The 22,137-nt window shown below is 37.8% G+C and overlaps 1 protein-coding gene across 1 annotated transcript; it reads left to right on the top strand.

Moving 5' to 3' along the window:
• Positions 1-287: 287 nt before the first annotated feature.
• Positions 288-19,256, top strand: eif3ea (eukaryotic translation initiation factor 3, subunit E, a). Its single transcript, XM_020937098.2, has 13 exons — positions 288-438; positions 1,177-1,294; positions 1,381-1,498; positions 3,442-3,484; positions 4,586-4,690; positions 6,990-7,115; positions 7,290-7,414; positions 9,395-9,521; positions 9,965-10,066; positions 11,970-12,079; positions 17,255-17,357; positions 17,719-17,853; positions 19,096-19,256. The coding sequence occupies exons 1-13, from the start codon at positions 349-351 to the stop codon at positions 19,129-19,131; spliced, it is 1,338 nt and encodes a 445-aa protein (XP_020792757.1). The 5' UTR covers positions 288-348; the 3' UTR covers positions 19,132-19,256.
• The last annotated feature ends 2,881 nt before the right edge of the window (positions 19,257-22,137 follow it).

The raw sequence follows: 22,137 nt of genomic DNA, 5'->3' as shown, positions 1-22,137 counted from the left end.
ATTTTATTTATTTTTTTACAAGCTGAACGTTACAAGTCGTATTGATCACGTCATCCTTCTTATACCAGTATCCAGTAATTACTATTATTACAGAGACAAAACAACAAGGGTATATAATACAGTATAAGTGCAGATGGGATTGTTGTTGCATCAGTGCAAAGTCCAGTTCACAGTTATGGCAGGAGTGGAGGGTGGAGAGATATATATGCACATACATACACATAAACACATACACACAGTATGTGTGCATGTGTGTATGTGTATCCTTTTTCAGGATGCTGAGGCGATCGCTGAATGGGCATTTCTCGATGACGCTGCTGCATCTACTTCCTTTCTACCGGAGCAAAGATGGCGGACTACGACCTCACCACAAAAATTGCTCACTTTTTGGACCGTCATCTTGTGTTTCCCCTTCTGGAGTTTTTGTCTGTTAAAGAGGCAAGTGATGTACTAACAGATTATAATTTAGTATTATAATTTTGGCATTCCCATGTCTTCGTATGGGTTTTCGGTGGCTGGATTAGCAAGGAATGCTAGGTTGCGGAGCACGTTTTCTTTAGCGACGTGAAACAGGCAGGAAATGCTTATTTTTATTTTCACAATAAAAACTTCCAATGACGTTATCTTTTAGATTTCCAATTGATCCGCTGTATTAGGGACAGCCATATAGACATACTGTTTGTTAGTAGCTTCCGAGTTAAAATAGCCTCGTTATGGAATGGTTATGCTGTATTTTTAAGTTTCATTTGTAGTTGGTATTTATTTTGGAGTTTAACCGGAAACAGTTGTAGTAAGCTATAGCGGTTGTTTGCTTGATCTAATAAACTGCTGAATATGTTTTGTTAACAGATGCAGTTTAGTGGGGAAGAGTTTTTCATTGGCCTTCCCAAAGCAGAATAAAAAGGATATGCCTAATTGCTTAGTATAAACCATTCACATCTCTAGATACAGACCAGCTGATATTTCAATCACACCCTAATACTCACTTTTACATTAAATATATTAGAACTCCATAAACATATAATTAATCTATGGGTGCCAGTTAAATCAACTTAAAAGTGTTAAGTACTTGAATATGGCTCTTTGCATTACTAAATGAAGGCTTGTATGTTTTGAGGCACAAACAACTATTAAAATATTAATTCACCTAATTTTCATATGACATGTTTTGCTTAGATCTACAATGAACAAGAGCTTCTTCATGGGAAGTTGGATCTGCTTAGTGAAACAAACATGGTTGACTTCGCCATGGATGTCCACAAGAGCCTTTTTCCTGACAGGGAAATACCACACAGTAAGACCACCAGTTTATAAATAGAAAAAAAACAAACTCCAAACATTACTATTCCTGATGTTATAATATACATTTATTTTTATTAGCCCTGAGAGAAAAAAGAACTGAAGTTGTGGCTCAGCTCAAACAGCTACAGTCTGAGACGGAGCCAATTGTGAAAATGTTTGAAGATCAAGAAACAACACGGCAAATGCAGTCTACCAGGTGGGAAAATGAAAACAAATTACAAATCCAAGAACCACATTCATTTTACAGTAAAAAAACCCCAAACAAACAAAAAAAAAATTAGAATAATAATATGGTAATTTATAAGGCATTTAATTAAATATATAATCATATGTGTAGTGGTTTCAACATTATGCTTTTTAATAGGCTGCAACTACACTGCAGAGAAGTCTGTTTTGGCAGATTGAAAACATATGCTTTTGTGGGTGTGGTTAACTTTATTTATACTTTTGTCAGTGATGAAATATTTTGCTTGTATGCAGTCATCATCCTGTCTTTTCAATTTTAGAGGCTATATCTTCACTTAATCAAAAGCATTCCCTACTTTAATCTTCTTCTGAGTTTGGGCTGTTTTGAGTGTATTGTTTTAGTGAAGATGTAGACATTTGTTTACTGAAGCTAGTAGATGGAAAAGGTCAGCTGTGAGATTTGAAGCTTGATATGGAAACATTGACTTAGTCGATGTCTCCCCGACTGTGATGTTTCTGTCATTGTTGGATAAAAAGCAAGTCCCATAAAGAAGAAGCCTTTAGTTTTACATTATTTATTATTACTCTCATGTTTTAAGAGGGAAGCAGAAAATTATTTTATATATATATGTATTTAGAAAATATTATTTTACACCTACCCACTTTCCATGAAGCTAAAATGCCTAAGCAGCTCTATTTGTTAGTTAAGCAACAGGAAAGAAGATGTATATTGAGGGATTTTGAATCAATATATTTCTGATTGCATAAAGGTCAAATATGGTATAGTATTTCAATACCAAGATGTTGATCCAGTTTCATCAAAAACATTTTGCTGTCTGCACTGTATAAAACAAAACAATACAATACATTAAATACTATGTGATTCTTTTGTTTATTTCATCAACAAAAGATACAAAATTCCATGTAGAATTTACTGTACTGATCACATTGTGCTGTAATCTAAATCAGTGGTGCTTACAGCAGTTTCTCCCATATACTGCGGCACTGACATCCTACCCTGCTGCTAAGTCATTTAAAATGGACACAGTGGAAACCCTACCTTGGCTACATTGAAATTCAGTTAGCATACATCAATAATATTCCAACAATGTTCTCATCTGCTGCCTATCCTTATATTTTAGATTCTGCTGTTACATTATTTTTACAAAGCCAGGGTTATGAATTTCTAAAGCATAGAATTAACTCACCAGCAGTCATTTGTCAAATGATTGAATTTATGCAGAGCCTTAACCACTTAAAATCACACATCTACAATACTTGGACACTCTCTGGACACTGACTTTATCTTTATATTCAAGTTCAGTTTTCCATCTGTGAGGATTGGTCAGGGATGAGTGAGGTCCATCCATATCTAACATAGCTGCTTACAAGGAAAAAAAAACAACATGTTGATGTCTGCTATCGATTAACAAAGCAGTACACTTCTAATCTGAAATTAAAGTTGTTTTTTTTGTTGTTGTTAATGATAAATGACCAATGAACTCCTCTTTTCCCCATGCATCACTGAAACAAACATACCATTGCCTTATTTATAAAGATTCCTTACGTATGCACAAAACAAGATCAGAAATGTGTGTACATAGCTTGTCACGTCAAAAGGGGTGTTTATGAAAAAGGGATGTGGGATCATGAGCACAGATTTCTGTTCCATATGTGATCCGAGATGAAGAGTGTGTGTGAAATTTGTATATATTGTTTTATAAATCCCAGTATTTTTTCATGTACATTATATTTGGTTTTTGTTCGTACACTCTGTTTCAAATAAGAATATGATGCACTCTTTTATAAATGAGGCCTCAAACTGGACAGGTGTTTAACTTTTGAGTTTGGCCTGAGACCCAGCAAAAGAGGTGGTGACCAGATTAATAACACAATGTCAGGCACATTACCTACAGAAATTAATTACAGCTGTCTTCCTTTTTTGTTTTTCAGAGATGGACGAATGCTCTTTGACTATTTGGCTGAAAAGCATAACGTAAGTTGGCCTCATGTGCTGACATCTCACTTCTTCATCGTTTTCCCATGACTCTGCTGTGAACCCATGATTGTTTCAGGGGTAAAGTGGTAGGGCCAGACCATGGAGGGAAATGTAGAATTACTTCTCAAAACCCTTAACTCATTTTCAGGGTTTGTATGGCTTGCACAAATTCTGCGGAATTTACATTCTGTGGTGAATAGTTAAGAATAAACTGAGTAACCCGGGACTCGTGGATAGAGCCGCAAAAATGCCGGGGGTTCTATATTTACCATGAATTTGAATCTCTTATCCTGCTCTACTTTAGTCACCTCCCACTCCGATATCCTGCTGACCTACACACTGTCCTTAGTGCACCTCCAAACAAATGTTACATCTCCTAGTTAGACGTATACAAGAAACCTTACAAAACTTTAAAGTACAAACTTTAATACGAGTGAAATAACAAACGAAAAGAATGGTAACTGTAGAAAGACATGTATAAAATAAGCAGAGGTGGGCACTACTGTTACAATTGCTCAGATTTATTTGAGTAATCATTAAATAAAATTGTACTTGGTAGGTTTCTGTCACCAAACCTATACTTGATTCATATATTGTACAGTGTTAACAGTACAGTTTTTTATTATAGCATACCCTCTGAGAAAGTCTATAAGTGACAAGCTTTCAGTTAAGAATATTAAGTAATTTGAACACTTGTGTGTTGTTCTGATTTTTGTGGTCTGTCCTAAAAATTCTAGATCTTCTTTAATGGTTAATGGTATTCCTTCCAATTACATTAACCTCTAACGCTGGGACTACACCTATATTTTTATTTTTGGCTACCTCCTGAAAATTTGTAAAGGAGCAGTTAATACCTCAATATTATGTGTGTAACTCAAAAGGTAAAAATAACACACACATGATAAGAACATGGGCATTGGGTCAAAGTCCCATGGCTTTTTATTCGTCTGAAATAAAATAACATTAAAATAAAACAAATTATTATTAAAAACTGGTGAAAATCATTATACTGTGGTAGATTAGTGCACTATATTCACAAATAAATACTAGTGATTATGGGGCTGACAATAACTACTTTCTTTTTTAACTCATCCATAGTTTCGTCAGGAGTACTTGGATACGCTCTACAGATATGCTAAGTTCCAGTATGAATGCGGGAACTACTCTGGAGCAGCAGAATACCTTTACTTCTTTCGTGTATTGGTAAGTTTATCGTACATCTTCTACATCTTTGTAAGTACATCCTTGTTAGTTATTGGTGAATACAGTTGGCCGATGCAGGCAGTGCAGAGTAATTGAATGCACGGATTACGTCATGGCCTATTCAATTTACTGCACGTTGTCTGTCTTTGACGACTGCTGTTGTACGACTTGAGTGGGAGGTTTTACTGAGCCAAGTGATCAGTAGCAAACTGCATTATCTGTCTGTAGACCTCACGAGGCAGGCTGCAGTAGACATCTTAAATACATTTGAAGGCTGGATCCAGAGATTCTCTAAACCTTGTCACGACAAATTCATCTTATGGAATGAGATTATAAAATTAATGTTGTAAAGATTATATACAACACAAACAATGCTCACCTTTTATAGAGAAGGAATCTTGTGAAATTTAAGAGACTACATATTTTCACATTTACACATTTTTCTCATTTACATATGATTTGGCAGCATTAACATATCTCACACTAAATTCTATGCATTTGTGTGTATCATTTGCTTTAACTTTTTATGTATTTAATTAACTTGTGTAGTTACCCAGCAGTTTAATAAGTTTAAATCTATAATAACTTTTCTCTTGAGTATCAGGTTTTGCTATTGTGTTTAAAAAAAAAAAAAGATAGACTTTTGTTTTTAGAAAAATCATTGTAACACAAAAAACATGTTTGTCTTGTTTTAATTGGCATTTGATACTTGGCGTTTAGTTGTTTCTAGTCTGTCACATGAAGGTTGCGTGCATATTCACTGTGTCCATTCTCAAAATGTTGGCTCCGATTTAGAAGTCTGATGAGCTCTATGCTCTTAAGAGGCATCTCAACCCAAAGCACTTGTCCAGTTCATTTGATAAGTTTACATTGATCTGCCTCAGTCTGGGGCAGGAAGACGTCATGATGGCTGATTTGCCCAAGCTGTTCACAATATGGTTTTCTTAAACTTCTTGTATTATGAGCAGAACACTTCAATCGTAAAGCCTCTACATGAGTGGTTGTGTTATGTTGAATATCCCTCATCATACCGCATGGTGTAACAAGATATGGTTTACTTTTGACTCTCTAAAAACTAGAAGAGGATGAATAGTCTTTTATTATTAATCCTATATGCCTTTAGCCCATGTTCTGTACGTATACTGAATGACCCATCCTCATAAGCCCCTCACTCTTTTGTGCGGGTGAGGTGAGGCTGCATAAAGCCATTTAACGTGGGAAACCAAGTCAATTAAATGAAGGAAGCCAGCCTTGCAAAATCCGTGCCTTGGATCCTGTTACAGTGTGGCGTAGCTCGTAAAGAGCAACTTATTCATATCATCACTTAATGCAGGGATTGAATGTTAAGAATAAAGATTGGGTGTCCAGACGGATCTCTAGCACAGTAAATTTATTGTTGCTGGTCAGTCAGTGAAAATGTGCCTATTTCACAAACCAAAGGAAACTCAAGGTAACTGTTGGAAAAACCCAGGTATTGAAACTTGTTGTGCATGGCCCTAATGACCTGAAGGTCATCCAAAATTAGCAGCCTGGGACTTCCACGATGGAAGCAAACAAAAAAAAAAAAAAAAGAATGGACTTTTGTCTTTACAGTGAGTTAACATAATAATACTAATACTACTACTACTAATAATAGCAAGTTAAAATAACTGCTTTTCTCTTTTCTGTATCTACTACCAAAATGTGCAGTATTGTATTCTCAAATTGTATATTTTTTATGCCCGAGCCTCACAACCCACTGTTGGGAGATGTGTGGTTAGCGTCTAGTTTGGTCATTTTGTAGACACCCACATCAGCTTCCTGTTCGACTGCTGACTCCTGTCACTGTGTCTGGCATTGTGTTATCTTGAAGTAGTTTGTCCCAGACCTTCCCAGGGTGGAGCCCAGTGTCCAGTGTGGAGTGATTGCCCTGCTGAGCTTCAGAGGCATTCTCAACCTGTCTCCCATTACCTGTGTTTTTCTGTTTGCTTTAGCTTGTTCTGGAAGTCACAAACGGCAGTCTGTGAGATTTTGAGACTGATTATGCTTGCTGAAAAGTGTCTCCTTAGCCCAGTTCATGTTTCCTGCTAATTGCCCTGTGATAAACCCGAAGGTCTACAGAAGTTAAAGTTGGTTAAAGTGATGTTGAAATAATCTATTATCAGCTATAATGATACAATATAAAATCAAATCCGTACAGTCTACTTAATTTGGAAGAGAAATGAATAACGTTTTGACATTTATAGACACCATTTTCAAGAAATTTAAAGAATGTACAATTTTAATGATGGGTGTATAAAGTAATATAATCTTTCTTTAGGTTCCTGCTACAGATCGAAATGCCTTGAGCTCTCTGTGGGGCAAGCTGGCCTCTGAGATCCTGATGCAGAACTGGGAAGCAGCCATGGAGGACCTCACCCGCCTGAGGGAGACTATCGATAACAATGTAAATACATCACTATTCAGAATTTGATCCCACGTTTAGATTTACTTACATAGACTCTCATATCGTCAATTCAATTTCAGCATAGCTGGTATTCTATTCCCCTCACACACCAATTTCAGCTTGTTTATGGATCAAAAGTTTTAATCTTGTTACCAAAAATGTTATTTCTTTCAGACGGTCAGCTCTCCTCTCCAGTCTCTGCAGCAGAGAACATGGCTAATCCATTGGTCTCTCTTTGTATTTTTCAACCATCCCAAGGGCAGAGACAATATCATTGAGCTATTTCTCTATCAGCCTCAGTAAGTACCTTTTTAACACAGCTTATTTTGTCTTGGGAAAAGTAAACGGTATAGGACACATGCCATGCAGTGACTGCACTGCATTCATTTGCTGAAATCATTTAAATCATCCTCCATTAAATTTACCTAACCCTTCTTTGTGGAGATTGGATGAGTTTCATATTGTCAGTAGACGAGGAATATGTTTTTGTGGAGTAATGCGTTTTGTGACACATGTTGCATTCCAATTCAGTTAATATCCATTTTATATATAACGATAAATACTTTTTTGTTTAGTGTTCTTCTTTGGCCTAGATTTCTTTGGCTGAAAACCCCTTATAACTCCAACAGAAATGTGCACACAGTAGACTTGATTTAGATCTACTGGAATTGAATTGAATAGAGAAATACAAACTTGAATTTGGTTTTGTTAATAACCCAGTTTTTCCTTGATTTTTTTTTTTTTTTTTTTTTTTTTTTAAAGCTTGAGGGAAAGAAATGCTTAATGCTTTTTTTTGAACCTGAAAGTGATTTCAGAAGTGTTTTCTTCAAAATGAGGACCAGGCCATGTGTATAACAGATTGGTAACTTTATGCACAAGTTCTATACTTATTTTGATATTTTTGCCCTGATTGTATAATTGTACACATGACTGGGCTCCACAGACTGTATGACTGGGAACCACAACACAGCACACCCAAATATTCTTTTCCCCAAATTTTACTCATTTTTTAATTTTATTGCTGCTGATTAAGGCGGCCAGCCAAATAACTTCTTCTTAAAAGCTCCCCCAGCCTACTGTGTGGACAAACTGAGGTAGTTTTGTGTGAGCTTTGCTGCTTCACTGTTGAAAACTCATGTTTTTCCCACTGAGGCTTGGCTCGACTCTTGTATCCCATTTTTTGACCAGTACTTCCTTTGGCTGAAGTGACCAGTGCTTGGCCTTCAGTTCCACAACTGACCTCTGTTACCCCAGCAGTCAGCACACGGTGGCCAAAAGACTTCTCTCGACAAGCTGCCCTGATTTTAAATAAAGCACAATTGAATAGTGCCATAACTCTTTGAAAGAATATCCATCATACTACCCAGCCACAAAGTTATGACAAAGACAACATCTCACAATGCGCCAAGAGAACATGTGAGCTCAAATTTGATTTCTACATGCCTCTGTGGCATCTTTAGTAAACCATTAGAGCAAATCTTGTTACTGTGAAACTAAACAAAACAAGTGGAGGTTCCCTGAGCGATGCTGGGTGAACAGCCCACAGACACAGTACAGTGCGTCATGTAGCTACCGGAGCTGCCTCTGGCGAGTGACGAAGTGTAAGTTAATAAGGAACACCACACAGGGCACTGCAGCCGTCATCCGGATCAAGCCTCTCATAGACAGAGATGGGAGAGCTCTTAAAATCAGGTCAATGGGGCCTTTGCCCTGCTTCTATTGGATGTGTTGGCTCTAACAGCCGCACGTCTACAGTTCCTTTACTGCTTTTTCAAAAGCAAGATCTCCCTATAATGGAATTGTGTCTGTAATTTCCTCAGTTCTTTTTTTCTGTATAATTATAAGTAAATTAGTTTCACAATTACTTTAATTGCTCAACCTCAATCTTAAGTTTGTGTGGGACAAGGGCCCAAACTGCCTTGTCTCTTGTGTTGGAGCCAGTTGACCTGTGGTCGAAAAATCAGTCCCTGACAGATTGGATTTCAACTACTGGGCTTGTCCCTGCTCACTGATCTATATCTTCTTACCAGGTTTACGCTTTCCTCCTCCCTCTCATAGGACACTAATGAAAGGGATGGTTTATAGCTTGGACTCATGTATAGTGGTAGACAATCCCACTTAGACATTTATCTCTTGGGTTGTGAAGGTTTTTTTCTTTATTCTAAATGTCAGATCCCAAATAAGCAGCCAGAATGTTATACTGTGTGTCCAAAGTAAAGATCGTGTCTTTTCTTACATTGCTTAATAAGTCATTGCTTTGATCCCTTTTCTTTTCGCAGATACCTGAATGCCATTCAGACTATGTGCCCCCACATCTTGCGTTACCTAACCACAGCCGTCATCACCAACAAGGATGTTCGTAAGCGCCGACAGGTTCTGAAGGATCTGGTGAAAGTCATACAGCAGGTAATGACCTTTCTAATCATAATTTCATAACATCATGAAGTGGTGCATTTGTAAACTTGTTGATATGTAATGTGGAGTGCATTTGGTGGGTTAAAGAGTAGAAGCCTCTAAACTATAGCCTTCTGGGATCCTCTCACTGTCTTGGTGCACAGTACACTGTGAGTAATCAGTAAAACATGTGCTTGGATCTCTGGGGCCTCGGGTCAGGTTGTGACTCTCTTAAGCACCGTTTGAGACTGTTCAAAGTTCAGACGGGTCTGAACTTCTTTAAACTGTTATCTTTGTTTATCTGCCACCAGGCGGCCGTTTCCAATACATACAACACAATATCATGTACTTATATCTAGACCACTTTCACAGCTGTTTTTGCTTAAAATGTACTTCTCTTCAAGCCAGTTTCTGCTGTTACACTGATAATGATTCGAGATGTTCTTGTTTCACAGGAATCTTACACCTACAAAGATCCAATTACAGAGTTTGTGGAGTGCCTTTATGTAAATTTTGATTTTGATAGTGCTCAGAAGAAACTTCGGGAGTGTGAATCAGTAAGTAACATTTACATAAACTACAAAAGTCTAGCAGTTCTCATTGATCTTTTCAATTTTATACAATCACAATCCCAATTCCCTATATTTATTCAGGTTTAAATTTCAAACATAATTGGTGCATGTCTACTTTAAAGTTTTAAATTGACTTTTTGGCTTAGTTTCACTTCTATTGATGCTTTTTATTGCATTTATATGTAACATAATCTATTCGTCAGTCTTACAAACTGCAATTTGTTCTTCCCAGGTGACACGACCATTTGGTCTTAGACTAGGGTTGGGGGTCATATTGCTCCCTTTTGATCCTTGTTACTTGACAATGAACTATGAAAATAAAAAACATCTGTCTGGCTATATGGCCCTTTCAGATGAGTAAATATTTAGAGATGAAGTCCATGTTTTCCATGAGGTCTTGTTTAATCTGTTATAAAGTAAAAATATCAAATGGTGGGAAAGCTGTTTAACAAAATTATCCACATCCTCTCAATATTTATTCATAATGTTTTGGTTGCCATTTGTACTGGTTTGAGGGAATGGACACTTGTCTCTACATTTTAGGGCTTGTTGCTTTTAAGCTAGCTTCCGCTGCATTGGCACACTCCTGTGTTTGTCCTTGATGCTTTTAACATCAGCCCATTTGTCTTATCTACGTATGTCAACTTAAGTTATATCTTTGGCTTGCTATGTTTACAAGCACTTGTGTAATTCACAAATTAGCACTGGTAATGCATATCTTGTGTCTGCAAACCATTTCATAACACGCATTTTGTCTACGATGGTCTACACAGGAATTTACCTAGTTGTAAAATACTTATAATTTGCCCATGCAATTCAGAAGTTGTCTTGACGGAATTTGATAATGTATTATTTTAGTGCTATTCAGAGGTCAATTTAATTCCTGCAGCAGTATGCTATTTTCTTGATTTTTAATTCTCTGTGGTTTGTACAATGATTTGGCTTACTTTCAAACTGTGGGTTAAGGTTGGTTGAAATGGCCCATTCTAGAGCTTTTGTTTCCTTCCCACTTCACCCTGGTTTTGGAATCACTGTCAGATGTTAGATGCACGTTTAGGAATGAAAAGTATATCCTTACCTACAGTCAAGCAACTCAGATTGCACATAAAAGAGCTCTCCTCAAGCTACTTTCAAAATTTGTTTAAACTTTGTGGTCTGAATCCCAGATGACAGTAATTAGGGCACTTGGTTGTTCAAAGTTTATCAGTCCAAGATAAGCATTGTCGTAGTTGAAATGTGTTTGGCCAGATAGTGCCATGTAGTTGGAACTCATTTAGGCAAAACTGCATGCAAAATGAGTCATTTCAAGCTTAAGGAAACAGAAAGCTGGGAATTGTTGTAAAGCTTTTTTTTTTTTTCTTTAAGATACTGTCTATGATGAGAAATGCTGGACACAGAAAAACTGGAAACGAGAGGTTTTGGACAGTTACACTGCAGGCGAGCTAGCATTTAGAATAAACATATTATAACCAATCTTTTTCGTAGTAGTCAGTATTTCCATTATAACAACAACTGGTGTTCTACTGTATTTCACAACTGAAAATTATTATTTGCCTAACTGTTAAAATAATTTAATTAAACTCTTAAAATACTGTATTCCAAACTCAAACACTGGTGGTGCTGCTTCTTGTGGTACTCAAGATCCTCGGCAGTTCTTCTTGTTTGTTTCATTTATAGTCAGTTCCTTCAACATTGTAATCTGAAGTGTTTTTGCACTAATTTAGACCTGGTTCAGAGGCTATATCTAGTCTAAACCTTGTATAGCCCTAATTTAGTGCAGGTTTTGATCTAGTGCTACTAGGGGAGCCAGATATTTTCATTAGTAATACTTTACGTGAATAGTTTGAACTACTGCTTTATACAATTCTTCTGATTTTTATTCTTTCAGGTTCTGGTGAATGATTTCTTCTTGGTTGCCTGCCTGGAGGACTTCATTGAAAATGCCAGACTCTTCATTTTTGAGACCTTCTGCAGAATTCACCAGTGCATTAGCATAAGGTTGGTTTAATATTACATTTTCAATATAAAATGGGGCATTCTTTTCTCAATGAATCTCACATCGCCAGACAGTCGAAAGAAAGAATTTGAACACATTTTTGTAGATCAAATGTGGTGGTTACTGTTATTCAGTGCAGTAGAACAAGAAGGAGTAAAAAAGTAGATTTGAAACTGTCTGTTTGTTAGGCCATGCACGAGTGGTAATAATCTGTCTATACATTTAATATTATAATATATAAATATATATATAATATATATAAAATATTCCCAATCTACTACAGAACACTGTAATATGCCAGGCCAACCCAAACACTTGAACCTGTCACCATAAAAGCCACTTAGGAATGACCTTGATCTCACTTACTTGATCTCACCCTTAGTAATTGATTAATCTATCAATTTTTAGCTTTGATTAATCAAGTAATTTATCCTTAAGAGTTTTAATTAATTTAATTTAATTTAATTTTAAATTCTTGATTGAATATCAGTATTTCACTTCGTCGGATACACCAGCTAAAAATGTCCCCAGAATATTATAACTAATTCACCTGTCAGCAGATTGTTTGTAAACAAGCCAAATTAAATCTGAACTATGTTTACAGTATGAATTTATTCAAGTTTATGTCACATTACCTCAGCTAAGATAAGTCTGTACGTGTTTATGCTGTTGTGTTGTGCATTGAGCACTGTGCTCTGCAGCACTTGTCATTTTTCACTGAGGTTGGATCATTTTGCTGCGCTAGCTCTATGTGTCATTCATTTTAGCCTCCATCTCTTAGCCCCTGATTTTGGCCTTTTATTTAACTAGTTTGTTTTCATCATTGCTTTCCTCCACAACAAAACCACTCCCTAAACTCAAGATACACGCCCTGGTGCACTCTGAATTGTTGTGCTGACAGTGTGCACACACAGATTCTTGTGAGTTCACAAACTGCAAAAAATCATGTCATGCTCGCGCTGGTGCGATAGCACCTGCCAGGTGCTTGGCACACCAATAACAGCGCAGCATAGAGGTTTGTTTGGAAGCCAAAAGCGTAGTACAGACATCATCCTCTATGTGCTTTTTTCGCAACAGAATGTAACAAGTGTTCGATTTTTCAGATTGTTACGTTGTTGTGACGCTTCGACCAGATTCTTATGTTATGATGATCCACATTTTTCGATTCCTTTCAGCGAGAGCCATTTCAGATTGATAATGTGTAAAATTCAGAGTGACACACTCATCAAGCTGGAGTGAGCAGAAACTTAGTGCTGCAATGGTTTGTGCTTTGTGTGCCTCAGTTTCATGTGGTTTTAATTAATTCTAAAAAGTGATAAATCATAATCAAATGATAATCAAACTTTTTTGTAGTCAAATTACTCAATTTATTTTAATTATTTCAGAGTCAAATGCATCGGACTGAAACATTAATGTTTCTTCCTAATTTGATCTAGTTGAACATTGGCATAATTTATGTAGATTTGTAAAACAAATGTTTTTATAAACAAAATGTGCTAGAAATGTTTAAGAATGCAATGTTTTATGGTGCTTTTAAAATGGGAGTACAATGTGATTATGTGATTGCTTTTTCTAAATCGACAAAATGACTTATGGGTGAGTGCTTATTGCCTTCTCCTCACAGCCTCTGACACTACACAATTAGCGAGTGTAGGAAATAAATGCTTCCAGGACCCAGCAGGTTATGGTGCTGTCTTTAAACTTTTAGGATCACCTGTTCAGGGTCATTTTGTAGATAGTTTTCTCCAAGGATGAGATCTCAAGAAACAATATCCCTGTTGAGTTTTTGAAAGCTTGATTTGGAGTTTAAAAGTGATGTGTCCTCTTCTGACTTCAAGCTTCATAAAGATTTCAAAGTAAAAAGTGATCTTATCTGGTGAACCATAACCAAGAAATGTAGTCAACACCAATTAAACTAAACATCGGCTGAGGGTGAAATTGAATGCCTACAATTAATTACAGGATTTGATATCTTTTTTTCCCCTTAATTTTACTGCGTCTGCATTGAATTAATCTATTCAAATCTGCAATTAAGTAGAACTTTTATCTCATGATGTCATTATTGCAAAATCATTGTCAGATCATGGTTGTCCTTAAAGTGTTAATTGACATCCCCAGATTACACGGCTAATTTATTGAATGAGGATTCTCACCAGGAATTAATTTAATCTTTTTACATGATTGCATTGAGAGCTACATATAGAGGCAGAGGCTGTAGTCAAGGTTGAAAAACATATGATCAGGGTCTGCCGAAATCTCCAGTTGCAGATTGTCTGGAATTGATTAGCAGTGCTGGTTCTTTTTGGCAGACTTACTGCAATTGGATCCATTTACTTGTTAAGGACCACAAAGGTTAGTGGTAAAGCTTAAAGAGGAAGTCAAATGGCAGATTTTTTTTCTTCTCACATTTTCGCTTTTTGATTGGTGTTTGTTGGCCCTTCTAAAATTGGAATATGAGGGGATTCTCAGGGAATTCCATGTTTGTTATTGATGGATTATGACAATCAACAAAACTTTTTTAGTTAACACCCAAATTCCAATCATTAGTCTGCTGCCCAGAAGACCTCTGCACCGAGGCCGAGGCCGAATGAATTTGGCTCTATTTTAATGAGGAGGTTTTTACAGCTGTTGGTCATGTTGGTTTATCAGATATTTAGCCTGCCTTCAGCCCAATTTTCAGAGTAAACTTGAACAGAATTTGTCATAATTGAGTTGTTTTATGCTATAATTAAAATCTTATGTAAAATGTTCCTTAGGCAGTGTGAAGATTCTGTACTTGTTATTCGCAGACTATCAAGTGTTTCCGGTTTCCTTTTTTAGTTTGATGCTCTGGGTTTTGTCTCTTCCTTAAATGTATATTGTCCTTTTGACAATTAACATTTTGGTTAAGGAGGGTTTTCATGTTTCCTGAACTGTATTTGTACACAAAATATTGGCATTTGGAACAAATATCCTGGGTGTAACACTATAGATCTTTTCCACCTCACAACTGAGTTGTTTAAAAGACCACACACTCATTTTGGTTTCCCTGAAAAATTTCCCCAAGCCCAATATGAGCTTGGTCCAAATACTATCATATGTTATTGTTCAACACTATATTTATTTCAGGCAGGCCATGTTAAGTGCTACTTGTGGGATCTCTCATCCTCTTCTTACCTAAGAGTGTTGGACCCAGTGCTTGACCCCCTTTGTGTGTGAAGTCGAAGATCAGGAGCCAGTGAGAGTAAGGGTCGAAAGAAAGTGATCTCCAGTCCCCAAAGGAGCAGGATTGTGGTTGAGTAAAATAAAACCAGGCTTGGAGGTTGTCCTCTTGGTTTAAGGGCTAGAGGATGTCAGTTGTGTTGACTGCTTTAGTCAGACCCTTCCTCTCCCAAATCATTCCTTTTTCCTCTTCGTTTTGACTGTCTGAGATCTATGGGTGGCTGTTGAGGACCTCTTTGTAAGACTCAAGATAAAACTTTTATGTGATATACAAATGTGTTTCCGGAGAGGTAAACACTCCCAGACTTTGTATTATAAATTAGATTAGGGGGCTTTGGCTGGTAAAGGCCAGGGCCCTGGGCCCTGGGCCCTTTGGGGCTCTGTGTTCCTGTGTTATGCAGTACAGATCACATTTAACAGGGTTTGGGGTTAGGACAACTCCCTAGTGAGGAAACCTGATCATTTTTGTTTTGATCATCATATCTGACCTGGACTTGACTGACATGTGCCCCCACTTTACCAAATGGCTAAACAAAACCCACAGATCCCCAACACAGCAATTATCCAATTAAGTGTGAAAAATCAGACTTCATTATTCTAACTTTTGTTTTCAATTATTGTTTTACAAAAGAGGCAAAATGCTAGAAGGAAGTAATATCTTGCCTCAATTCTTTTCAACTTTATCTAAACGCATAGTAAAAATACTGCAGTTACATCTGTTGCTATTATAGCACATACTAATTATGAACGGGATTCATTTTTTTTCTTTCAAGACCCTTAAGCCACTTCCTCTGAACTTAAACTGTACAATTTCCTTGATGTTACAAATGCGACCATAATTACTTGCATATGTTATCCATCAAAAACTGTGCTTGCGTCATTAGACAGCTGACACTTCTCTATACTCATTAGTTCTCTGATAAATATCTATTGAGCCTATTTAGTTTTCATGGGCCATCTTCCACAGAATTTGGTGCACTAGATGCCCTGTAATGATAATGAATTTGCTTTAACCTCTAAGGTATACAAAAATGAATGTATTTAATAGTACTTACTGTATATCCACATCTAGTTGGGCTTTATTAGGCTCAAGCCCAAGTTAACATTTTTGAGAAAGGCTTAAGATGTACAGTCACCAATGTAATGCTTGCTTTTGCAAATGGCACAGTGGTTGGTATCACTCTCTCACAACAATGAGTTTGTGGGTTCAACTCTCCTTTTTGTGTTTCTCCTCATTTCTGATTGGATTTTCTACGGACCCTCTGGTGTACCGCATCAACCCAAAACATGGGTGATAAAATCTGGAGATGGATCCCTGGGCATTGCACTGCCCCTCAGAAGGATAGAACTAGCTACTATAAATTCTGAAGACAATTTTCTAACACGATTAACAACGCATACCTTAATCTTAACATGATAGGTGTTCAAATCTAATACATTTGCAGATGGTAGCTTTAGGTAACTATATCTCTTTGCTAAAATAATGTAAAGTTATTTATAGTGACACCATTTATATAACAATGGTCAGAAACTGATTGCTTAAGTAATTATGAGTGGTGGATATTTATTGCAACCTTGTATAAAATGGTAGATGTGTAGGCTTGTGGGGGTCAGATAGAAGGAAAGCAGCAGGAAATATGGGGGAAGGGGGTTACAAAGTGAGGCTTGAGTTATTTTGAAAACCACAAGGGAAGCCAGGTGCACAGGGAAAGCTTTGGATCAAAGAATGCCAGCCACCCACGACCCGCCTGCCTGCTGCCGTGACACATCCACTGGCGCTCCATTTGAGGGACAGTTACTGTACGATCAGCGTCACAAGCAGCTGAAGCAGGTGTATTTCTCAGAATCCTATTAGGAAATTGATGATTATAGTAAACAAAGGATTAGATCATGTTGTTCAGGCTTCTTAAGGGTACCATTTTTCGGGGCATTCTTCATGTTGGATGTTTGGATGACACTTTGTAATGTCATTACAGTATGCTGGCAGACAAACTGAACATGACACCCGAAGAAGCAGAGAGATGGATCGTGAACCTGATTCGTAATGCCAGACTGGATGCCAAGATTGATTCCAAACTTGTAAGAATTTCTCTTTTACGTAAATATATACTGTAGAAACCCTTATATCCTGTCTGACTTGTAAAGCCTTCATTTGTGTTGTGATTCTTTTATTGAAAGGTAAGTGCAAGCAGCATATCCCTTGTTCAGTTCCTTTTGGAAGCTTCATTTCAAATGTGCATGTTTTGGCATTCACATCACAGCAGTTCTCTGTAATCAGCAAATCATAGCCCATTTCTTTGGAATGACATAGAATTATCTGGTTGTGCATAAATATGAATGGTGCAGACTCCTGTTGGTGTTTATAGGATGCTGTCTGTGAGATCAAAGACACTTGGCTCATCGGCCGTTTGTGTAAATTTATTTTTCTCTGTATTTTAAGGGCCATGTGGTTATGGGAAACAACGCCATATCACCTTACCAGCAAGTGATTGAGAAGACCAAGAGCCTCTCGTTCCGAAGCCAAATGTTGGCGATGAACATTGAGAAGAAGCAGGCCCACAGCACCAGAAATGAGGTGAGCTGCACTTAAAGCACAGAGCATCCTAAAACACAAGCTACACTTTGTTTCCCAATCAAACATCGCGCCCTGAACTGATTGGATTGTGCAAAGGTTACCATGAACTTTGTACAGCTCAAAAGGACTCAAATGATCAGCTCAGGAGAACAAGGCCAAAGAATGTAGATGAGCAAATGCCAACAAAAGCTCTTTTTACACGAATTAAACCAGTAATGGCAAGTTTAACAGAGCAAACGCTTTCATCCTGCCATCCATTCTTCAAAGGCCTAATGACAAGGTAGATTCCAAACAACCATAAAATGCTGGCCTGAGCGTAGTGACTCAGTGCAGCAACATAAATAAGGTGGACCCTTGTGCTGGGCTTTTGGTGAACATTAGTCAAAACGCTGGAGTTCCCTGCACTTAAGAGCTGCCGCAGATGTCTAGCCGAGGGTCCAGTCATTGCATTTAAGTGTTTTGATGTTGACCTTGCACATGTTAGTGGCATGTAGATTTAAGCACCGAAACTACCCAGAATGTCAAAATCACTCTCAGAAGTGGAAGCTCTAGAAGACAGGTCAGTGCGAGTGACGAGATTGACGGCTTAGACACCTAACAGTACCAAGGCCACTGCATGTTAACTGTTCACTTTTTAACTGTGGGCACTTTGGGGCTATTGTTTGATGTGCCCAATTACTCCTCCTCCCTATTGTTTGAATATTGTTGGCCATAACCATGTCCTGTAAAAACAAGCACTCCCCTCATTAAGGACTTTTTGTAATTAGTTGAAAAGAGGCACAGAGGACTATTACATCCTGCTGTCCTCTAGGCTACAAATCACCATCTTATAGAAAGAACATTTAACCATCTGGGCAGCCTGTTTAAGGTCCCTGTCAGTCCAAATAGCCACTCAGTGTTTACAAGCAGAACACGCACATTACACACCCTGACAATAAAAAGTGCTTGCACATGTCTGGTACAGTCACATTTAGAATTGGACAAACTATTATTAACGATTAGAAAACTTTGAAAGCACATAAACATTTAGCAGTTTCAATTATCATTTTTTGTTATGTGTTGAATCTCAAAAATACCTTTTTTTTTTTTTTTTAAACTCATATATCTATACACCATATATGATATTTTACATAGCTCAATTTTAATGAAGGTCTGACGTAGTAAGCCTTGGATTGGTTGTACCACCACGGGTCATTTGATTTGAATTTGTACCAATTTGTATGTTTTTTTCTTCCTTTTCAGACACCAAACTGGGCAGGTCAGGATGCCGGGTTTTAGTGTTACAAAGAAGACGGATGGTTATTTCACTGCCTTTTTACACACTTGTATCTCAATGAGTACAGCACCATTTTGTACTGTCAAGTCATTGCCAATTCAATAAACTGACCAACAAACAATTTTCACCCCTGACTGGCTTATTTCTAGTGCATTACAATTCACAGCTGAGGTTCACGTGGTCGGACTTTTTTCTCTATCAGTAATACTTGATGAAGTTTTAATGTGTGCATTGAGTCACTTGAGTGGGACAGTTACGACGTGCCCGTGTGTGCACAGCAATGACGAATGTCTGTTTAGTCTGTTGGTTTTATGGCGTTTTAGTGGTTCAGATTTTACAGAGGCAGGCCTTGAGTGGATGTCAGCAGCAAGGGGCAAGCAGAGGTGATGTACAGTTACCAGTGGTCACACTCTCTGCCAGTCATCCTGCCCATCGGAGAGCACATGAGGGAGCCATAAAGAACCATTAGCCAGACGGACACAATCTTTTTAATGTCCTGGCCCGCCCCCGCCTCTCTGCACGCTTCGACCTTCTCATAACTCAGTCCACTGCCCTCCTCCCCCCGTCTCCTTTATCGCAATTGCTCGCAAACTAAGTCTTTCATTCCTTCACATGTCTTTAATTTTCTCTCTTGCAAACAAATTATATAGTTTGGAGAGATTTATGTAATTACGTTGGCATTATGAGCCTGAATCAAAAGTAGGAATAGTACAAAATCATTATCATCATCTGCTTGTAGTTTGATCGACACTTGATATTGATTATATGTTAAGACAAACAGAATAATTGAATTTGAGTTGTGGCTACTTACTACTTCTGTACATGATGTACATTGTGGTTTATTTATCGTTTTCATTACTGTCTGTTTTGACAACTCAGAAAATGCTAAATAAACTGAAAAATAATACTTTTTTCATTTTGTAAGCATCCTTATTTTTATATATCAGTATCTGTACTAGGTCACCATTCTTACTAGAGTAATAGTATCTCATTTTAAACTAGCCTAAAAAGCTTAGAGAGAGGTAATTTTTTTATGAACTGTTGACTTGAGTGATTACTTTTTTACTGTGTTATTGTTAACGCGGATCCACAATGAAAAGCACGGACCCCCAAAGACTCACAAGTCACACGTTTTTATGGACTGCGTGACATTTACATAAACTATAAATTCTGTTATTTCACTTAATCATTCAGCTTTGTTTATGAATGTCACCTGGCATCATTTCAATACCTCCGTGGTCCGCTTTTTCAGAGCCGCAAATGTGAACCAACAATAGATTGAACTTTCTGTTTTTCTTACTCAGATCTCCCTGACATTTGGGTGATTGTGTCTGAGATGACCACGCTAGCCTCTGATTCTTTTTTAGTCAAGTGTGACAGCATCCAAGAGTGGGAATCATCCAGTCGAGACATTTGATGAAGAGAGCGCATACAGCGGCCCGCCTTCATTGCTGTTATGGCATTAAGGGCTTGGAGCCAGGCCATCCAAATGCTGACATCACCTCCACTTGTGTGCACTACTCCTGGGAGGGAGAGGGAGGGCAACAGTGGTGCTGTGGAGAATAATGTGATTGGTTTACCGGGCTCCTCCATGACACATCATGAAAATAAAAGTACTCAAGGCCTAAATTATCACACTCACCTTTCCAATGCATACTCAGATGTTGTTTTAGAGAGAGGTCCAAACCAAGTGCAGGCTTGAGGCGGGCAGTTTGCTGACCACAGTGTCTGTCACTGCGCTGTGAATAAATAAATAAACAAAGCCAGGACAAAGGTCACCATAAGTTTTGGGAGGGATTCAGCTCATTTTTGGACATATTGTTTAAGGTCTCCCCTCTATATTTTGTGTCTTTGCAGTGATGAAATTGAAGTTTGTACTGTGTATTTTTCCACGTTTTGTTGTTTTATCCACAGCTAAGTGAAATATAAAATATTCCTGGAGATTTTGTGGTCAGACAAAAAGATATATAGCATTTACACACTGCCTGTTGAACGAGATTAGTTGCGATTGTTGCGGTAATTGATTTCCTACATTGTTTGCAGTCCTGTATAATTTGGTTTAATAAATAAAAAGATTAAGTGCCACACCTAGTGGCAGAAGGAGGAAGAGCACCCCAATTTAAATTAGACTCGGAGCATGAAGTTATTTTAAAGCGATTACAGACGCAACAAATAACGATTTGACACATGATTTGTAATTATTTACGGCAACGTTGGGATGCAGTTTAAAGTAGACCAAGTATGGTGTTATAAATGACGCGACTATAATAATAAGCTTTTTTTAAGTGTTAAGAGTTCAGAGAGGAACAGTGGGGGTTTGTGACAAAGGCTCACAGTAAAACAGGCGTGACGAGACGGTTGTCTTGTGGGCACCCCTCATTACGCCCTTTATTTAGCTAATTGCTCTTGTGTGCACTTCAGTTATCTATAATTGCCATCATTGCCTACATTTAAATGAAAAGCCTGGACAACTGACTTGGTGGAAATGTGTCTGTAACTTAGCTTTTTTTTTTTTTTTTTTTTAAACTTCGTATAAGGCATTAAAACAACATTCTATTTGCTTTGTCAGAAACCACTCCGTGTTTTTGCGTTTAGACTAAGCTACAGCATTCCGTGGTAAATTGGCCAATGAAGTGGGGTAGGTGGAAAGAGTTGGCACGGAGTACTTTACTAAATGACATCTTCAACACCTTACACAACGAGAAACTCAAACCAAAAGACCCACACGTGACATCTGCGCCGCGCTATATGAGAAAGGGCTGCAAGCATCAGGACCAGTCTGGAGTCAGTCATCGTTCAGTCTCAGCAGCAGCAGCACAGCATTCGCCGGCGCTTACACTTCTAATAAAGAGAGACACGTGAGTTACTTTAGCCTCTACTACAGGAACGGACCAAACGAATTTGAACCAGGATTTGCAAGGATTTTAACCTCCTTATTCGCAAAGAAGAAACATTTTATGACCCTTTTCCCCCTTCTGCTCCGGACTTCTCTTGTAGGCTACTCTGCC

Source organism: Boleophthalmus pectinirostris, unplaced genomic scaffold (genome assembly GCF_026225935.1).
Source record: "Boleophthalmus pectinirostris isolate CB_2022bp ecotype Guang Dong unplaced genomic scaffold, ASM2622593v1 HiC_scaffold_68, whole genome shotgun sequence".
NCBI classification, from domain to species: domain Eukaryota; kingdom Metazoa; phylum Chordata; class Actinopteri; order Gobiiformes; family Gobiidae; genus Boleophthalmus; species Boleophthalmus pectinirostris.
The sequence above is the reverse complement of the archived record's forward strand: the minus strand, read 5'-3'. Positions and strand labels throughout refer to the sequence as shown.